Below are 15,056 nucleotides of genomic sequence, written 5' to 3'. Positions count from 1 at the left end.
GAAAATTCATGAACGTTGATGTAAAATGAAGAGTTTTGCAAAGCTTCAACTGCAATATAATTCCCACGCACATCGGTGCAAGTCGTAGTAAAAAGTAATGCGTAGAATCGCTGGAACATTATTATAATTTGTTGCGGATCATCATTGAACGATGTGGACATCGAATCTTCCAACTTTTTCTCTCGGATTTGGCATCTTCCTTATTATTATTGGGACTATAGCCGTTATCATCCAACCGCACGGCCTTATTATGGAAAATTTATTAGACGCGGTTCGCACTCGTTCGTTTTATCTCCTTCGAATTTATATTCTATCAAGGGGTGTTTCACCGAAACAAAAATTGATAGCATGATTACGCACTTCGTTACGTACTTCGTTACTTACATTTTATAAAATGATTACGAGAGCTTACTAAAAAAATAAATTTTACCCTGATTACCTATTAAATACGCGATTTCTCGTTATTTCGAAGATTTCGTCTGATTTCTTCAGATTACAAAGAGATTCCTGCAATCCTAAACGATTTCTCATGATTACATTCATGATTACTAATGCAGAATTTTATTTTAATATTATTGATTTAATTGTGATTTCAACTATTACAAAGTGATTTCGAATGATATTGACATTTAAATCGCCTCAGTGAAACATCCCTTGCAATTTATGATCGCAATTGTCATTACTCGGTTGTGTTTGTGGGGCTGCAATCCTTGCAGGGTCTCTCTACGTCTTTATTTTACAGAACTTAGCATTGGTCAAAGGAACTCTGGGATTTAGTTCCTGGGCAGCGGTAAAGTTGGAATTTAAAGTATACTTATTTCACGTTACTAATCCCATCGACGTACAGGAAAGAGGCGAAGTGGCAAATATAGTTGAACGTGGTCCCTACGTTTATGAGTAAGTATGTAAGTAAAATTGGTCCATAAGGTGTCTTGCGCAACTGCAGATGATCAAGTATCTAGGATCAGTAAGTTTCGTATCACACTGGACAACGATTTTGAATATTCCTCAGCGAATTGCTCGAAAAAACTGTCATTGGGACAGACGAGGCCGCCGATACGATTGAGTACCTGGCAAGACGAACGCTCGTTTTCAACGCAACGAAATCTGGTAACTTGTCGGAAAATGACGAAGTCACGATTCTGAATGCAGCTCATGTCGGAAGTTTAATTACGGTACGTATACAAGTGCACAATAGACGTCTTTGCGACCTCCAAGCATCGTCGTACTTTGCATAAAATTCTACGCGAAAAAATGTAGGATACGTCGTGTGTCGAGTAGATAGCAGACGGTTTCCCCGCGCTTTTATCAAAATTTGGAAATGCCATGGCTCTGCTATTTTCTGACCCGACGAGCATATTCATGCGGGGTCGAGTGAGAGATATTCTGTTTGATGGATTGCCGCTCGTATGTGACCCCAAGTCCCACCCAGAGCTTGTCGTTGTTTGCGGTCTTCTGAAACGTCAGCGTCCACCAACGCTTAGAACCACTTCCGAAGATGGAATTTACGCCTTTAGCTTCTTCCACAAAGTGAGTTATCCACGAAACTAAGTACATTAAAGTAATTGAAACTTTATATTCGCACGATATAGCAAACCTAGGTTTTTACTGGCTAATTAACTCATGAAACGAATAAAATTATGCACCGAAAGAATCAATTTCATTCAGCAGAATGCACCTTGCACAATATTCGAATTTCATATCTCTATAGATCAATGGGACTTACGAGGGACCGATGACCGCATCTCGCGGAGTAAAGGATCGCTACACTATCGGACATTTATCGGAATTCAAAGGCTTGCCTTACGCAGATTTTTGGAGCATAAAAAATTGCTCTATCGTCCGAGGAACCGACAGCATTTTTTGGCCTCCGATGAGCTCGCGACAACCCGAAGTATTTACGTTCATAAACGACCTGTGCAGGTAATGACATTAATTATACGCGATCATTGGGAAATTCCAATTGACACACAGCAGAGTAAAACCTAATATGAATTGAAGTAGATAAAATTTATCATTTCCCGAATCAGATCGGTCTTCGCTGTCTATAAAAATGATACGGTGTACAGCGGTTTACTAGGCTATTACTACAGTAGCACAAAGAGCTTGTGGAATGACACAGAGTCAACCTGCTACTGTCCACGCGAGAAGAAAAAATTAAAATGTCCAACGCAGGGTCTGCTTGACTTAAACAAATGTCAGGTATGTTTCATTTTCGGTTAAAGTTCAAAGACGATTGATTTTGAATCACGATTCCGCTATGCTGATGATCAAAATTCAAAGTCGCGTGCAAATTCTGTAAGCGGGTATGATCCTTATACACTTCTTCCATCGATATGATTATACTACAAAGAAATTTGCGTTAAAAATTTTGTAAGGAAGTGCCGATAATGATGTCGGAACCACATTTTCTGCACGGTGACGAAAGCCTATTCTCAATAACTAACGGCTTGCAACCTGACGAAGAAAAGCACGCCACATATGTCGTGGTCGAGCCGTTCACCGGAGCACCGCTTTCTGGGTACAGAAAAATGCAGCTGAATCTCAAACTTCGACGTTTGAAACAGGTTCATGTCGTCGCTAACGTGACTGAAGGAATGTTTCCGTTGTTGTGGGTTGAAGAGGTGAGATCGTCACGAATTGCGAGAAATCCGACCACCGAAAGTAGTCGTAATTCGGCTTTGTTTTGCTGCAGGGGACAACTCCAGGGCCCAAAATATTAGCCCCAGTTATTCTGATCCATCGGACAATCCGGTTGTTGGTCTTTTTATCCTGGATGCCATTACTTTTTGGTATATTTTTCGTCGCTTATTCCTACTGGATGAACACATCAGCAAAAACTGAAGGCTCCAAAGCATCGGGACGCAGTACTTTGCTGGCGGTTGGTTAGAACTCCAAATATTTAGAGCCTTGTGCGTTCCTTCAGGTTCACGAGAAATAATATTTTCAGTCTTACCATTAATTGGATTCGATTAATTGGACATCACGCGAAGGTTAGAGAAAGAACTGGCGCGTTACAGCCGTATCTATGTACAAAAATCGTTACTATAATTACACAAATATATAATATATATATATTTACATTAAATATATTACTAGTATAAATCTACGCGTACAGTTCTATTATTTCTACCATTGACACCCACGAACCGAATACCAAAGCCAAAAGGGCCAGAACCACAAGGGTGCTGTTCTTCCATAATCTCCACCTATATCTCCCTAGGTGATTGTCCCAACATGAAACGGTCTCAACAATTGCCGGAACGGCTATCCCGAGCATCGAGAAAAGCACCGAACCGATCAGCGAGATGAACGGCTCAAGATCCGGAATCGCAATGGCGAAAATAACTGAAAAATAAGCAAGTAAATGGGATAAAAGAATTTTTGATCATCGCTACCTCAATCCGTATCTTTGGACTTGGAATGAGTGCTTACCGGTAACAATAACGAGGAAGATCCGTAACAAGGTCTCCGCAATGCCTTGGAACTTTTTGCTCACCCGTGCTCGGAGAGCACCCCATATCACATCAACACCGATGTAGTACTGCAAGCCATACGTGAAGAGGATGGCCAATGCGATCAGGAGTTTCACGGCTTGACTTAGGCTGAGCAAAGAAGACGATCGATTATCTGATTTACAGTCCATACAATCTATCGCGCATGCAGTTACGAGCATTGAGAAAAAAAAATCTGTGTGCGTTTTTTTCAACTGAATGAGTCTGTCTACTCACACGTCCGTCGTGTCCAGGTTCAAGGTGACGCTTCCCAACGTCTGTTCCCCATACTTTAGATACCCGAAGACCCCGATGACAGCGTAGAGGGCAACCACCGTGGTCATAGCTATGTTAAGGACGCTCGGACAGCCGAGGAAGTGTTCCGGTGTACGCATGCTGTTTTCCACCGGCATTACCTGCGCAAAATTGACACGTACTTTTGTTTTTATTTTTATTGCACTGGCGCGTTTATCACACGGAAAGTATGGTTCGATAATGCGGTTACATGTCCGCAGGACGTGTAGCCTGTAGCCATTTGAGTAATCAATTTCACTCTTGAAACGCAAACGTGCCTTTAGAGCTAAAACATCACCGTTTGCGATTAGCGCAAGTTTACACGTGTAACAGAAAGTGTCGCGAGTCGGTAGCTTCGTATGATGTATAATTAATTATTGAGTCATTTACCGCGCCAATTCCCTCGATGGCGAATAGTACCGTAGCGAAAAATTTCGGTAGTTGACCAGGACTGGCGATCAAGTTGACGCTACTGATCGGCTTTATGTCTTGGAATAGGTAGTAGAGGGTGATTGCGAAACCGACGATTATGCTGGTGTTTGCTATCACGGAGAATGGAACCAAATGTCTGAGATTCCTTATTTGTCCCAGAGCCAGTAACGCGGGTACCAGCATCAACATGTAAAGTCGAACAGAAATATCCGTTCCGGTGTGATAGTCTGTTACCTGAAAACAAAAAATCGTCATCAAATTTTTCCTCATTCTAATCCTGGAGTTTAAGTGTTCAACCTTTCCGAATCAAAGCTATATTCAAATTGTCAAATGGTTGTTGTTGTTGACATTGCTGCGTAGGTGCGATGCAGCTGCAAGTGCGATATACGATCACCTTGTACTTATTCTTCGTAATTACCTATCGCCGTCTGGAATTCCAATGAGGTCGATCGGCACAGACACGAGCGAACTAAACGTTACAATAATTAACGTGCCGAACACCTGTGCGAATTGTTTTTTTTGCTGGAAATGTTATTCTCCCCTGAACTTTTTATCATCATCATCATCATCACCATCATCATCACCTGTTTAATGGAAGACGAGATGAAAACTACATAAACGCAGGCACCACTTATGCAAGTAGCACCGATCGCTGCGTCGACGAATGATTCCGCAAAGTTGGCGAGGTGCCGAACGGGCTTAGGACCAACGCGAAAAGCGGCACCTGCCGTTTGGGCGAATGACATCATAGGCATCCGCGTCCGTTTGCAAAGGACCTGTGACGAACGGACCAAAATGTGAACGCAATGCGCGCACAGAATGCCGATCAGGATGGTGCAGATTCCACCGAAAAGAAGACCCCCGTTTTTTATCGCACTCGGCATCGCCAATATCCCTGTACCAAGAGAAGCTTTCAGAAGATGAGCCAGCGAACCTCCGTCTCTGAAAATTTGGAACGCATAAACCAATTATAGTGCAGTAGCCGACACAATTGACGATTTAATTTTTCTTCCAATTTTTTAGAAAGAAAACATGCGCTTCATGTGTTAATAATTAAAAATTGACTTACGAAGTTGCGTGTTTTTTATCCCTGTGATCGAAGGGGTTGTACAGTTCATCTTTGTCGTTATAGATGCCTGAGTCCACCGAAGTGATGGTAACGCTGTTAAAAAGGGAAAGAAAAAAACTTGTATTCACACAGTTCTTGTTTCATCTGTTGAATGTTCACAATTAAGCTTAGACAAGTCGATATTGAGTGCATTTTGTCTTCTCCCGATGACAAGCGGGGATTAATTTTAATCGAAAACGCGTCGCTGATCACCTGTCGGATGACTGTAGTATAAGACACGTGCCTGCACCGAGTTCGTATAAAGATTCCCGCGGCGTTTTTGACCTGTCAAAAGACACGGCTGAACTCCATTTTGGTGGCGGAAGGCCGGAAAGAGTTACGCATAATGAATGTTAATTTGTCAGAACTTCTCGAGATTAATATTCACCGTGATTACCGATGATATGTTTCTTTGCCACACACGTCCACGCACGTAACTACTGCATTGTGTTTTCAAAGCCAAGAGCTATGTTCTCAAGTGATTCATCCGTGTGGGGTCAAGAACTACAGCAGTTTAAGATTCCACTAGTATCCCCATGCGAAACTGCTTTTCTCAAATCATCATTCACAGCTATATGCATTGATGACACTAATTATACTATACCGGTGATATACATATTTTGCTACTATAGAGACTAGTATTATATCCGGACGTGCCGCATTACATTGAAAAAGATAATGACAAAGTGCAGTCAGGAATGCAGTATACGAAGGTGGCATTTTGCACTGTAACTATAATATAATTCAATGCGCATATTATATATTCTTACGTGCTGCTGAAGTTTTCCATCCGATTCTTGCCATCGGATTCTTTCTGCTTTTCATCCATGGCGTATCTGTAAACAATAAAAACACCGGCTATTTCTCTGTAGGCTATAATTAATGATGCACTTCGTTTAAATCCATGGCTTTGCGTTGAAAATTAAATCTCCTAACATCAATCCTAGTCTATTGTAAGTTTATAATTCAATTTTAAACTTAAACTAAACCGAACAGATAAACTATAACAGCTATATAAGTATCGATAACTGATGTTATTTTCTACATTGTCTTATAATGATCGGATCGTAAGAGCATCTACTTAGATAAATATTCGGGCAAAAATGATTATTGGGTTGTTCGAGCTGATAGTTTATTACCACATTCTTCTGCAACCGGTCTCCACACCTCTCGTATCTAACCGTCGATTAAGAATTGTAATAAGCAAATATCGATCCACGCTGCATTCGTATAATATTGTCTTTCGTCATCTTGTTTATTCGATTAGATATGCCCAGTGACATCTGACAATCCCCCCCTCTAGCAGCCTTTATTCTCTATCACTCACGTGGCGGTGCATCGCGAGTCTTAAACACTGTAAATTTAGGCCAATGAACAAGCGGCTTATGTTCATTGCGAAATTATTGATGTAGACTAATTCTGATCCTGAGCCATAATAATTCAATTTTTGGACTGCTGTACCCGCGCGTTACGAACCGAATAACAATTGAGACATGAATTTTTAAACACATGGTAAATTAGCAAAATAATAATAATAATAATAATAATAATAATAACAATAATAATAATAGTTAAAAAAGAAAAAAAAAACGAAGAAGAAGAATACCTTCCAACATTGCCTTTTTTAAAATTCGCATAAACATGATTGACGCATAGAAATACCGGTTCGGTATTCAGTTATACTTATTTTGTCATTATAGACTCGCTAGTCCGAAACGAAGTCTTTTAAACAATACGAACCTGAACGTCATATTCAGCTGTGAATGCGCGAAACTAGTATTATTGTTCTCTAACACTGAGAACAGTACTATTACTCACTGATGGAAAATTCCACAATTTTTATAAAGATTAAGTTTATTCAGGACAGAGCCTAATATCCGGATATCATCTCAGGTATAAACGATCCGTTTCTTTTCACTGTGATAGCTGGAAATTAAAGGGCAGGGTGTCCCCAATCAATCAATCAAACAATTAGTCATCAGATTTGATCTAATCTGCAAGAGATACACCTGCTTTTACCAATTTAAGGCAAGTAATATTCTCTATGCACTTGTCCTGGTTACAACACTTCCACTAACGTGATACCACGTTTGTGATAGATAAAATTCTTCTCAATTAATCGTTCTTTGCTTGATTATGCAATCAGACGTGAGCGGACGTTCTATTTCCGATAAAATCTCTATAATCTCGATTTGCCGCCCGAAATTTTTCTCACCATGAGTTGAAAAGATATCTTCTTTATAACCATGGAAATGCAATTGGTAGGTGACATGCTGTTAGCTCCCAGCAGTGGCAACGTAATTGAATTCATAACAACTCAGAGCATAAAAATGGACTGATGGAAATTCGTTAGAAAATTGGGCACACTAAGATTTCAAATGCAGCGTCATAATATGAAACAAGTTCTACATACATTAGATGCAGCAAACTTTTATAGCCAAGGTATAATAGCCATAAATCCGGATACACTTAATGAACCATGTCAAGCCTTGATACAATACTGAAGCCTTGGCTTGATTTCCATTTCGCGTTTTGTTCACGCGGTAAATTATACGCATATCTCGTACTTATGTTTAATTCATGCAAAAAAACTGGAAATGTTGCTTTACCCGATGTATTAATCACGATCCATGGTAGCGAGTCACCGTCAAGTACTCGTAATATGCCGGCGAGTGCATACCAAGAATCATTTACCCGGTCGAGATTTTTTCTATCTGTTTACGTAAACGAAGAATGCATCATATCTCAAAAAGAATTCTATGGATTTTGATGGAATTGAGATTACCAAAAGTCCTGGTCACTTATGACGCTGCATCGGAAATTCAAAGGACATCGAATGAACCGTTTCCGAGTTGTAAAAACATTCTTCCCCGTCTTCGTCGCAGAACACTGACCTTTCGATTACGACTTCGGCTAATTGTGAGCCAATTTATGTATCGACTTGAAATTCTAGAGATGGGTCACTGCCAAGGGAATCTTGACACCTCTATTGATCTTGAGCAAAATCTGATGACAGGTGAAACGATTGTTGATTATTTTGTAACACCGCGTTTCGATCGCGACTTACGACTATGAACGGCTGGACGTGTTTCATTGAAATTTGAAATATGGATTCTTGAAAAAAGGTGGATTGGGGGGAGGAACCGTATAGAATGTGAACAATTTGTGGATATGATATTCATTAAACATGACTTATTCGTCGCAGTATCGTGATCAAAACTATTAACTGTGATTGCCTAATTGTATCTATATGTTTAAAATGGATATCTCCAAATCATTTTCCATATTTGATTAATCATAGTATTTCAATGTATTGATTTTGTGAAGCTGTTCTACTAAAACATATTATGGAATTTTGTTTTGTAGTCCAATTAATTTTGAGGTAATTAACGATTAGACGTTGTATATGCTTTCGATTTTTCTTATCAAGCAGAACAAAAACATATCAATGCCAAAATATTTACTGCAGAACATTGCAAAACAGAGACTGGCTAATTAAATTCTTTCGCTCATTTATTCCCCAACTAAGAAATATAGGCACTTGTTTTTACGCGGTTATCACGTATATGAAAATTATCATAAATTATGTAAAATTTGAATAAACGGTACTATTATTCTCAGCCCGCACGATCTACTTACATCGTGAATAACTACAAAATCATTATACTGCACATGTTCACGTTTTATAAAGTATTCTCGCGTGTTACATAGGTATATCCAAATTCTGTTACAGACATTCGTAAATCCTTGTCGAACAACGCCGGTGATTCGAAGAGATTGTTTCACTCTACTAGCTGCACGGTGTTTCTGATTAACACTGAAGCTACGGTTGACGTTTCAAAGCCATCCACCTACGGACTAATGCCCCATTCCTCAAGTCTATTCGTAAGCAGGTAAGTAATTGTAATATGAAAGTACCTCAGCGATTCTTGCGCTAAAATTCGTTACGTTTTCTCTTCACTCGAGCGTCCCTCAACGCCCGATAAGCCCACGATTAAAAAACTACTCAACTATACGTGGTATTTTGTTTTTTCATAATATAAATAAATATCCGTACGCTGTTTACAACTGATTCTAAAAATCATCGTTTAACTATAAATTTCTATCCGATATTAACATATCAATTTCGCATGATAAGCGCGATACGCAACAAGATAAAAACGTCAAGTTTATGAACGAAACGAACACGGTCCATGGTGAAGTGATTAGTACAATACTATAGATGGGTGGCCGGCGTCAATGGTGAAGAAGTATGAATCTTGTGCATTATTCCGCAAGGAACTTACCGCGTGCGGCATGCAGAATCTCTTAATTCTGGTAGACTGAAAGCTCGCCTCGAAATTGATAGTGTTATATATACCTCTACTTTTGCTTGGGACGCCAATTGTACTCCTAAGTACGGGGTGGGGGCTTGTCCTTGCGATATACTCGACGTACATACACCTGACTCTGTATTCACCTATTGCCAGCCGTTGACGTCCGCCTAGTTATGTCGTTATAATTTGTAATTTTCATTACTATTAGTTTAACCGTACCAACACTTCTTAGAGTTTCAATAAGTAAGTAGGTATAAGTATACACACGTTTCTCTTATACAATAGACGATAAAAATCCAATATTTTAAATAATTTCACTCCTTTATTATACACGCATGTATATAAATAGATAAGAGATTGTACGTTGTGTTATATGGAATTCAACGTTTTGTCTGCAAAGTTCCTTTCATCATTATGCACATACGTTAAACAGTCATCTACACACAGAAGCGTCGACGTACTGCTTTTTTGATGCAAAATCTGTTCCAATTAATGTTTCTTTTCTTTCCCTTTTTTGTTTCCTGCTCAAACTAATACTTAGCGAAATTTTTATACAGGTTTTGACACCGAATATTTAGCGGTAAGATCGCGAAAGCATCATTTTGTGCTTAATTATGATTATGGGACGCATAATCAGCAGATCGAATCTTCAGTCTTTACTGTCCCGTATTCCTCTACCATTTGCTTGATACTTTCGAAACAGCCGATTACCTGCGAATAATATAATTTTGTATGAGCGTGGCGCAATTCTTGATTCTTAAAAGCACATGTATACGTAGGTATGTAATTGTACATATGTGCGCACGTCAAAGCCATTCGAGCTTTATTATTACAGCTATATCAAGATGTATATATTTGCACGATACGTTATACATTGGAATTTGCGAAAGTTGTTTCCTTTACGATTGCGTCATTCTAATAACCTGGAACATCCTCCCCCTCCTCTCCGATACTTTGACCATTGAAAAACACCGGATGTCATGGAACGTTAAGTGTAATTTTTAACTCTTCTACACGGTGATTAGAATGAAAAATCAAATGGAAACAATTACGTTTTTAAACGTTAGCTTTTTGTGTTTCGAGCCTCGTTTAATATTCGAAAGCTGATGACGTCTTTACGTAACGCATAGTTTAGGGATTTCGTAACAACAAATATATTCTGCCGAAAATTTCGCATTCTTCGTTAGATATGCCGATACACTAACACCGAGCGGAAAGTTAACGCAATAATTAATGAACAAAAAGCTTGTAGACATATCTACACATCTTTGCAGGATTTTACGCACAAAGTATCTATAGCATCCTTTAATCATTCGTATTCTATTTATCTTTGGGGATACTTTAACGCTGTCAGAGTGACGGACTTTCGGAAATGAAAAGGAAAGTGTGGCTGCCTAATAATTCAGAATTTGGAAACAAAACTCTGTTGTACACACGTACACTCGAACATATATATGTGAAAATCTTGGGCAATTGTAATGGCGTTGACAAATTATCGCTATTATCTTTGTGGGTTTAAAGCGGCGTGACTTTTTCCAATAACACAATTGAGTGTAATTTTCCTTCTCAGCGAAACGGATTTCTGACAAGAAACGAGTGTGTCCGTTATTACAATTCGGCACGTTACTGTGCCCGATGCAGTAAGAAGTCATCAACGTGTTGTGCGAGCACAGTATTGCGCCGTTGGCCAAATGTGTAATCGAAAATCAACACATCAGGGCTGTGCCAAGAGTGCAGCAGACGGCTGCAGGGGCGAAGGAGCAAAAGTTCTTCTTTATTCATAGGAGCACACGTCGACCGTCCTTGATTCGCACACACAAGCTTGAGAGTGGCTTTACAAAGGTTGGAATAGGAATTACACATGCGTGTAACGCAAAGCGGTGAGTCAAAAGAAAAATCGCGGCAAAGAATTTCCTCCGAGTATTCCGCGCGTCGTGCGTCAGGAGCCCTTGACACGGCCCTGAAGTCGACTGTGAGGCTACCGCTTACCAGCAAGACAATCCAGAGAATAAATAAGAGGATGTTTTTAACCAGCAAGGTCTTGGGATTCTTCGAACCCTCCCAGCTCGTCGCAAGATCGATGATTCCCGGCAGCAAAAGCGCCATCGAGCTGAAGCATAAGGCCGCGAAGAGGCCCAGAAGCGGTCCCAACTTCGGCAAAGCAACGGCTACCAGAACTAATCGCGATAAGTTGTTATTAGGATAATTAAGATCATTCTGTTCCTCATACTTGTTGTCTGCGAGGAATGGTGGTACAGCGATTTGTAAAAAAAATTCCAGCATTGTTTACGAGACCAGAGTTGCGTAAAGGAATGACAAACATCCGACAAATAGTTTTATCATCGAGATTGAATTTTTGTAATTTCATTGAATTTTCACGCATGCATCATCAAGGTCGGACATAAATTATTTTTCACAGTGTATTGTGGAGTCCGGAACAAACGGGCAGACGCACGAATAATAAACTGGTTGCTTCTGCTGAGCGTGTAATAAACAAGTTGTTCCCGACTGGTCACACAAGTATAGCGTATTCGTTACACGATGAACGTGTGAAAGGAACAAATAATAAAATATTAGGTGTTTGCAGTTAAAGTGATATTTTTCAAAACACGAGGGTTCGTTTGTTAATTTCAAATTCCGGCATTTTCAGACCCAATGAAATTTGTGTCTGCTTCTTATTTTCGCAATTGTGAAACCGTAAGTGAGAATTGTTTTGGACGATCTAAGAGACCCTTTGTCCAAGCTTATTGTATCAAAATTGAGCGTTCCTTCCTGCAGTTCAACCTGATATTGATGTCGGAGCTCGACTTCCCTAACATCGTGTTTTTACAGTGATAACTTTAATCACGGTCTACTTACTTGTGACTATGACCCCGCCAATGCGAAACACGATTTCGAATATCCTTCGTTTATCCTCGTTGACCTTTTCCATTATTTGTGGCCATATTATAGAAACTGGAACGAAGTAATGAATTCCGTACCCGAACATTACCGACACGGCAATGGCTATTTTCACAGCTTGAGCCACTCTGGAAAACGAAAATAAACATGATATTGCCAACCTTCGACGACGTGAGAATTGCAGGAATTTTGTTAAGAACCGCGACAGAATGAAACAATATGTTATTTATATGCTGTAGACATATTAAACGGCTGTGTAAAGATGAAAAACAATCAACCGCAAGTATTAATTGACGGAATTATAAATACTGTTTTGAGAATAATCGAAGATCATGTCAGGCTGTCGTATACCCAAAACTCGTGGTAAATAATTGATGACCTTATAACTCACGGATCATCCAGAGGCAAATTTTTAATGACGGTGTCGCAGGGATTGACGTATTTGTTGTATCCAAGTAATCCGAATAGCAGGTAAAGAGTTGAGCTAAAGGTCATGGATATCACAAGTATGATCGGCAGGTGGTCAGGCGTTTTCATGGAATTCTCCAAAGGCATAAGAATGCACATGTTGTGAATCGCGAATAGGAATATGGTGCAGTAAACAGGCATGGCGAAGAAATTTGTGTACATAGTCAGACGCGAGGGACTCTTCATGCCTTCGAAGAAGTAGTACAGAGTGACCAAGAAGCCTCCTATCAAAAACACGCTACCGACCACCGACATCGGGGTCAGATATTGCAAGTTTGGGACCAGGGATATCAAGCAATAGAACGGCGCCGACAACAATATGTATATTCTGACGTCCCAGGCTACTGCCGAGAAGTATTCGATTACCTGGGAAGGTTAAAATCGTGTTGTTACTGATAGTACCTGTTGACCTATTCGACAATCAATGATCACACATTGAATGATCACACATGTACATCAATGATCTTCGACGTGACGTTGTCTTATCTGTATGTTTGCATTGACTTAAGATTTTTGTGCTCACCTGCTGAAACGAGGTTGCAACGTACAGAATGTATATTATGACGGTCTGGTATTCAGCGAAACAAGCCATGACATTTGTTACGGCTTGGAACGTGCTGCTGTACTTCCTCAAAAATTCTGGTCCGTATTCAAACGATGAGCTGGCCACTTCTCCCAAGTCCAATGAAGGTACTCGCACACGTTTGCAAAGAATTTGAGCACATCGTACCTGACGAGTGTAATTGTTTATGAGTATAATTATTCTGCGTAATAAGTTCGTTTTGCACTCCCCGGAACTGAGGCTATCTATTTCTAGTAATTTATTTCTATTTATTGATCCCAGTGTGAGGCTCGATTCCAAGAGCTGTTGATGACGCCACCATTTTTCCATCGTACTTGATTCATTTTTTCTATATTCTTGGGAATCATTCACTTACGGTAGTTATTGCTGTGTACATTGTGACGAAGCCTGTTAGGATAGAACAAGCCACTCCTGAAATAGTGCCAGTTTCTTTGAAGGCTCGTGGCAAAAACAGAAGACCACTGCCGATCGTAGATTTGAACAGATGCATGAAAACGGCTGCGTCTCTGTAATGAAATCTTTACTTACAATTAGATCGAGATTATCGTTTTGGGGGATAACTATGACGGCAATTTTTTTACTTTTTGATTCATCAATTTCACAATAATAATTATCTTTCGTGGTACTGAAATTATTCTCACAGAGACTTACACGATTTGCTTTCGAAGCGTGTAAAAATTCAAACAAACGTTTGGTCTATAGCGTATGCAAATTACGGCCTACAGAAAGTACAACGTACTCACGAATTTAAATTCTCCTGAGATCGATGTACGAAAGGATCATATTCGTCCTCTTCGCCTTGTGCTACTGATCTACCCTCTGACTCTCCGGGCTTCAAACTTCTCGAAGCCTTAAATGGTTTTTGGGAGGCTGCGCCTGGTTTTTCAATTACATGCTCGGTCATCGTGATGCGATTAATGTATCGAGCTATATATTCGAGATAGAATAATTTTCAGGAAACACCTCATTTGTATTATACAAGTGAAAATTAATTGCCAAGTATCTAAACAATTTTAAAAGGTTATAGACATCACCCGACGCGAAGTGTTCCATACGCTTGTGAGAAACAAAAAAGCATTCGACAAACCAATCAATTGATACGGCGCATGAAACGATATCGGTATAATCTCGAAGAGGGAAAATAATTGTGAAACAATTGTAGAAAGTAAAATTCATCATAATTCAAATTTCAACTGCCGGTGAGAAAGTTTGTTTCGCCCATTGCGTAATAACGAAGCCTCGGTAGCGCAGTAGGCAGCGCGTAAGTCTCATAATCTTAAGGTCGTGAGTTCGATCCTCACCCGGGGCATTATTTTTTACTTTTCCGAAGGCAGTTACGGTCAATGGAACACCTCGATTCTGTGAGCTATTCTACGTTCTATCATTTTGCAATTGGTATATTACGAATGGATTCTCGATGTCAATCAACGTCGGGCAATGTCAAGTTCACCACGTCTGCC

The 15,056-nt window shown here is 39.8% G+C and overlaps 3 protein-coding genes and 1 non-coding gene across 4 annotated transcripts; 2 read left to right on the top strand and 2 right to left on the bottom strand.

The window, feature by feature from the left end:
• Window positions 1–11: 11 nt before the first annotated feature.
• Window positions 12–2,893, top strand: LOC124412462 (sensory neuron membrane protein 2-like). The gene is made up of 8 exons (XM_046892339.1): window positions 12–271; window positions 743–897; window positions 1,013–1,175; window positions 1,282–1,530; window positions 1,712–1,923; window positions 2,031–2,202; window positions 2,379–2,624; window positions 2,696–2,893. Exons 1-8 carry the CDS (start codon window positions 152–154, stop codon window positions 2,888–2,890), a joined length of 1,512 nt encoding a protein of 503 aa, XP_046748295.1. The 5' UTR covers window positions 12–151; the 3' UTR covers window positions 2,891–2,893.
• A 132-nt stretch (window positions 2,894–3,025) lies between these two features.
• LOC124412463 (proton-coupled amino acid transporter-like protein pathetic) lies at window positions 3,026–9,724 on the bottom strand. The gene is made up of 8 exons (XM_046892340.1): window positions 9,615–9,724; window positions 6,099–6,164; window positions 5,290–5,382; window positions 4,805–5,162; window positions 4,179–4,454; window positions 3,732–3,910; window positions 3,436–3,605; window positions 3,026–3,348 (listed from the first exon to the last, which is right to left on the bottom strand). Exons 2-8 carry the CDS (start codon window positions 6,155–6,157, stop codon window positions 3,107–3,109), a joined length of 1,377 nt encoding a protein of 458 aa, XP_046748296.1. The 5' UTR covers window positions 6,158–6,164; window positions 9,615–9,724; the 3' UTR covers window positions 3,026–3,106.
• A 510-nt stretch (window positions 9,725–10,234) lies between these two features.
• On the bottom strand, window positions 10,235–13,194 carry LOC124412465 (proton-coupled amino acid transporter-like protein pathetic). Its single transcript, XM_046892343.1, has 4 exons — window positions 12,937–13,194; window positions 12,504–12,673; window positions 11,634–11,821; window positions 10,235–10,355 (listed from the first exon to the last, which is right to left on the bottom strand). Exons 1-4 carry the CDS (start codon window positions 13,173–13,175, stop codon window positions 10,278–10,280), a joined length of 675 nt encoding a protein of 224 aa, XP_046748299.1. The 5' UTR covers window positions 13,176–13,194; the 3' UTR covers window positions 10,235–10,277.
• Window positions 13,195–14,832: 1,638 nt separating this feature from the next.
• Trnam-cau lies at window positions 14,833–14,905 on the top strand. The gene has a single exon. It is a non-coding gene; the product is annotated as a tRNA-Met (tRNA).
• Window positions 14,906–15,056: the final 151 nt, after the last annotated feature.

This window comes from Diprion similis, chromosome 11 (assembly GCF_021155765.1).
Source record: "Diprion similis isolate iyDipSimi1 chromosome 11, iyDipSimi1.1, whole genome shotgun sequence".
NCBI lineage: Eukaryota > Metazoa > Arthropoda > Insecta > Hymenoptera > Diprionidae > Diprion > Diprion similis.
This window is presented reverse-complemented; position numbering and strand designations above follow the sequence as displayed.

Coding starts and splice junctions, on each gene's coding strand:
- LOC124412462 (XM_046892339.1), top strand. CDS start 152: ATGTGGACATCGAATCTTCCAACTTTTTCTCTCGGATTTGGCATCTTC. Junction 272..742: donor TGGAAAATTTATTAGACGCG/GTTCGCACTCGT, acceptor TTTATTTTACAG/AACTTAGCATTGGTCAAAGG. Junction 2,625..2,695: donor CGTTGTTGTGGGTTGAAGAG/GTGAGATCGTCA, acceptor GTTTTGCTGCAG/GGGACAACTCCAGGGCCCAA.
- LOC124412465 (XM_046892343.1), bottom strand. CDS start 13,175: ATGTACACAAATTTCTTCGCCATGCCTGTTTACTGCACCATATTCCTA. Junction 11,822..12,503: donor TGGCGGGGTCATAGTCACAA/GTAAGTAGACCG, acceptor TATCGCGATTAG/TTCTGGTAGCCGTTGCTTTG. Junction 10,356..11,633: donor TTCTCTGGATTGTCTTGCTG/GTAAGCGGTAGC, acceptor TATTATTCGCAG/GTAATCGGCTGTTTCGAAAG.
- LOC124412463 (XM_046892340.1), bottom strand. CDS start 6,157: ATGGATGAAAAGCAGAAAGAATCCGATGGCAAGAATCGGATGGAAAAC. Junction 5,163..5,289: donor GATAAAAAACACGCAACTTC/GTAAGTCAATTT, acceptor CCAAATTTTCAG/AGACGGAGGTTCGCTGGCTC. Junction 4,455..4,804: donor TCTCGTCTTCCATTAAACAG/GTGATGATGATG, acceptor TTTTGTTTTCAG/GTAACAGACTATCACACCGG.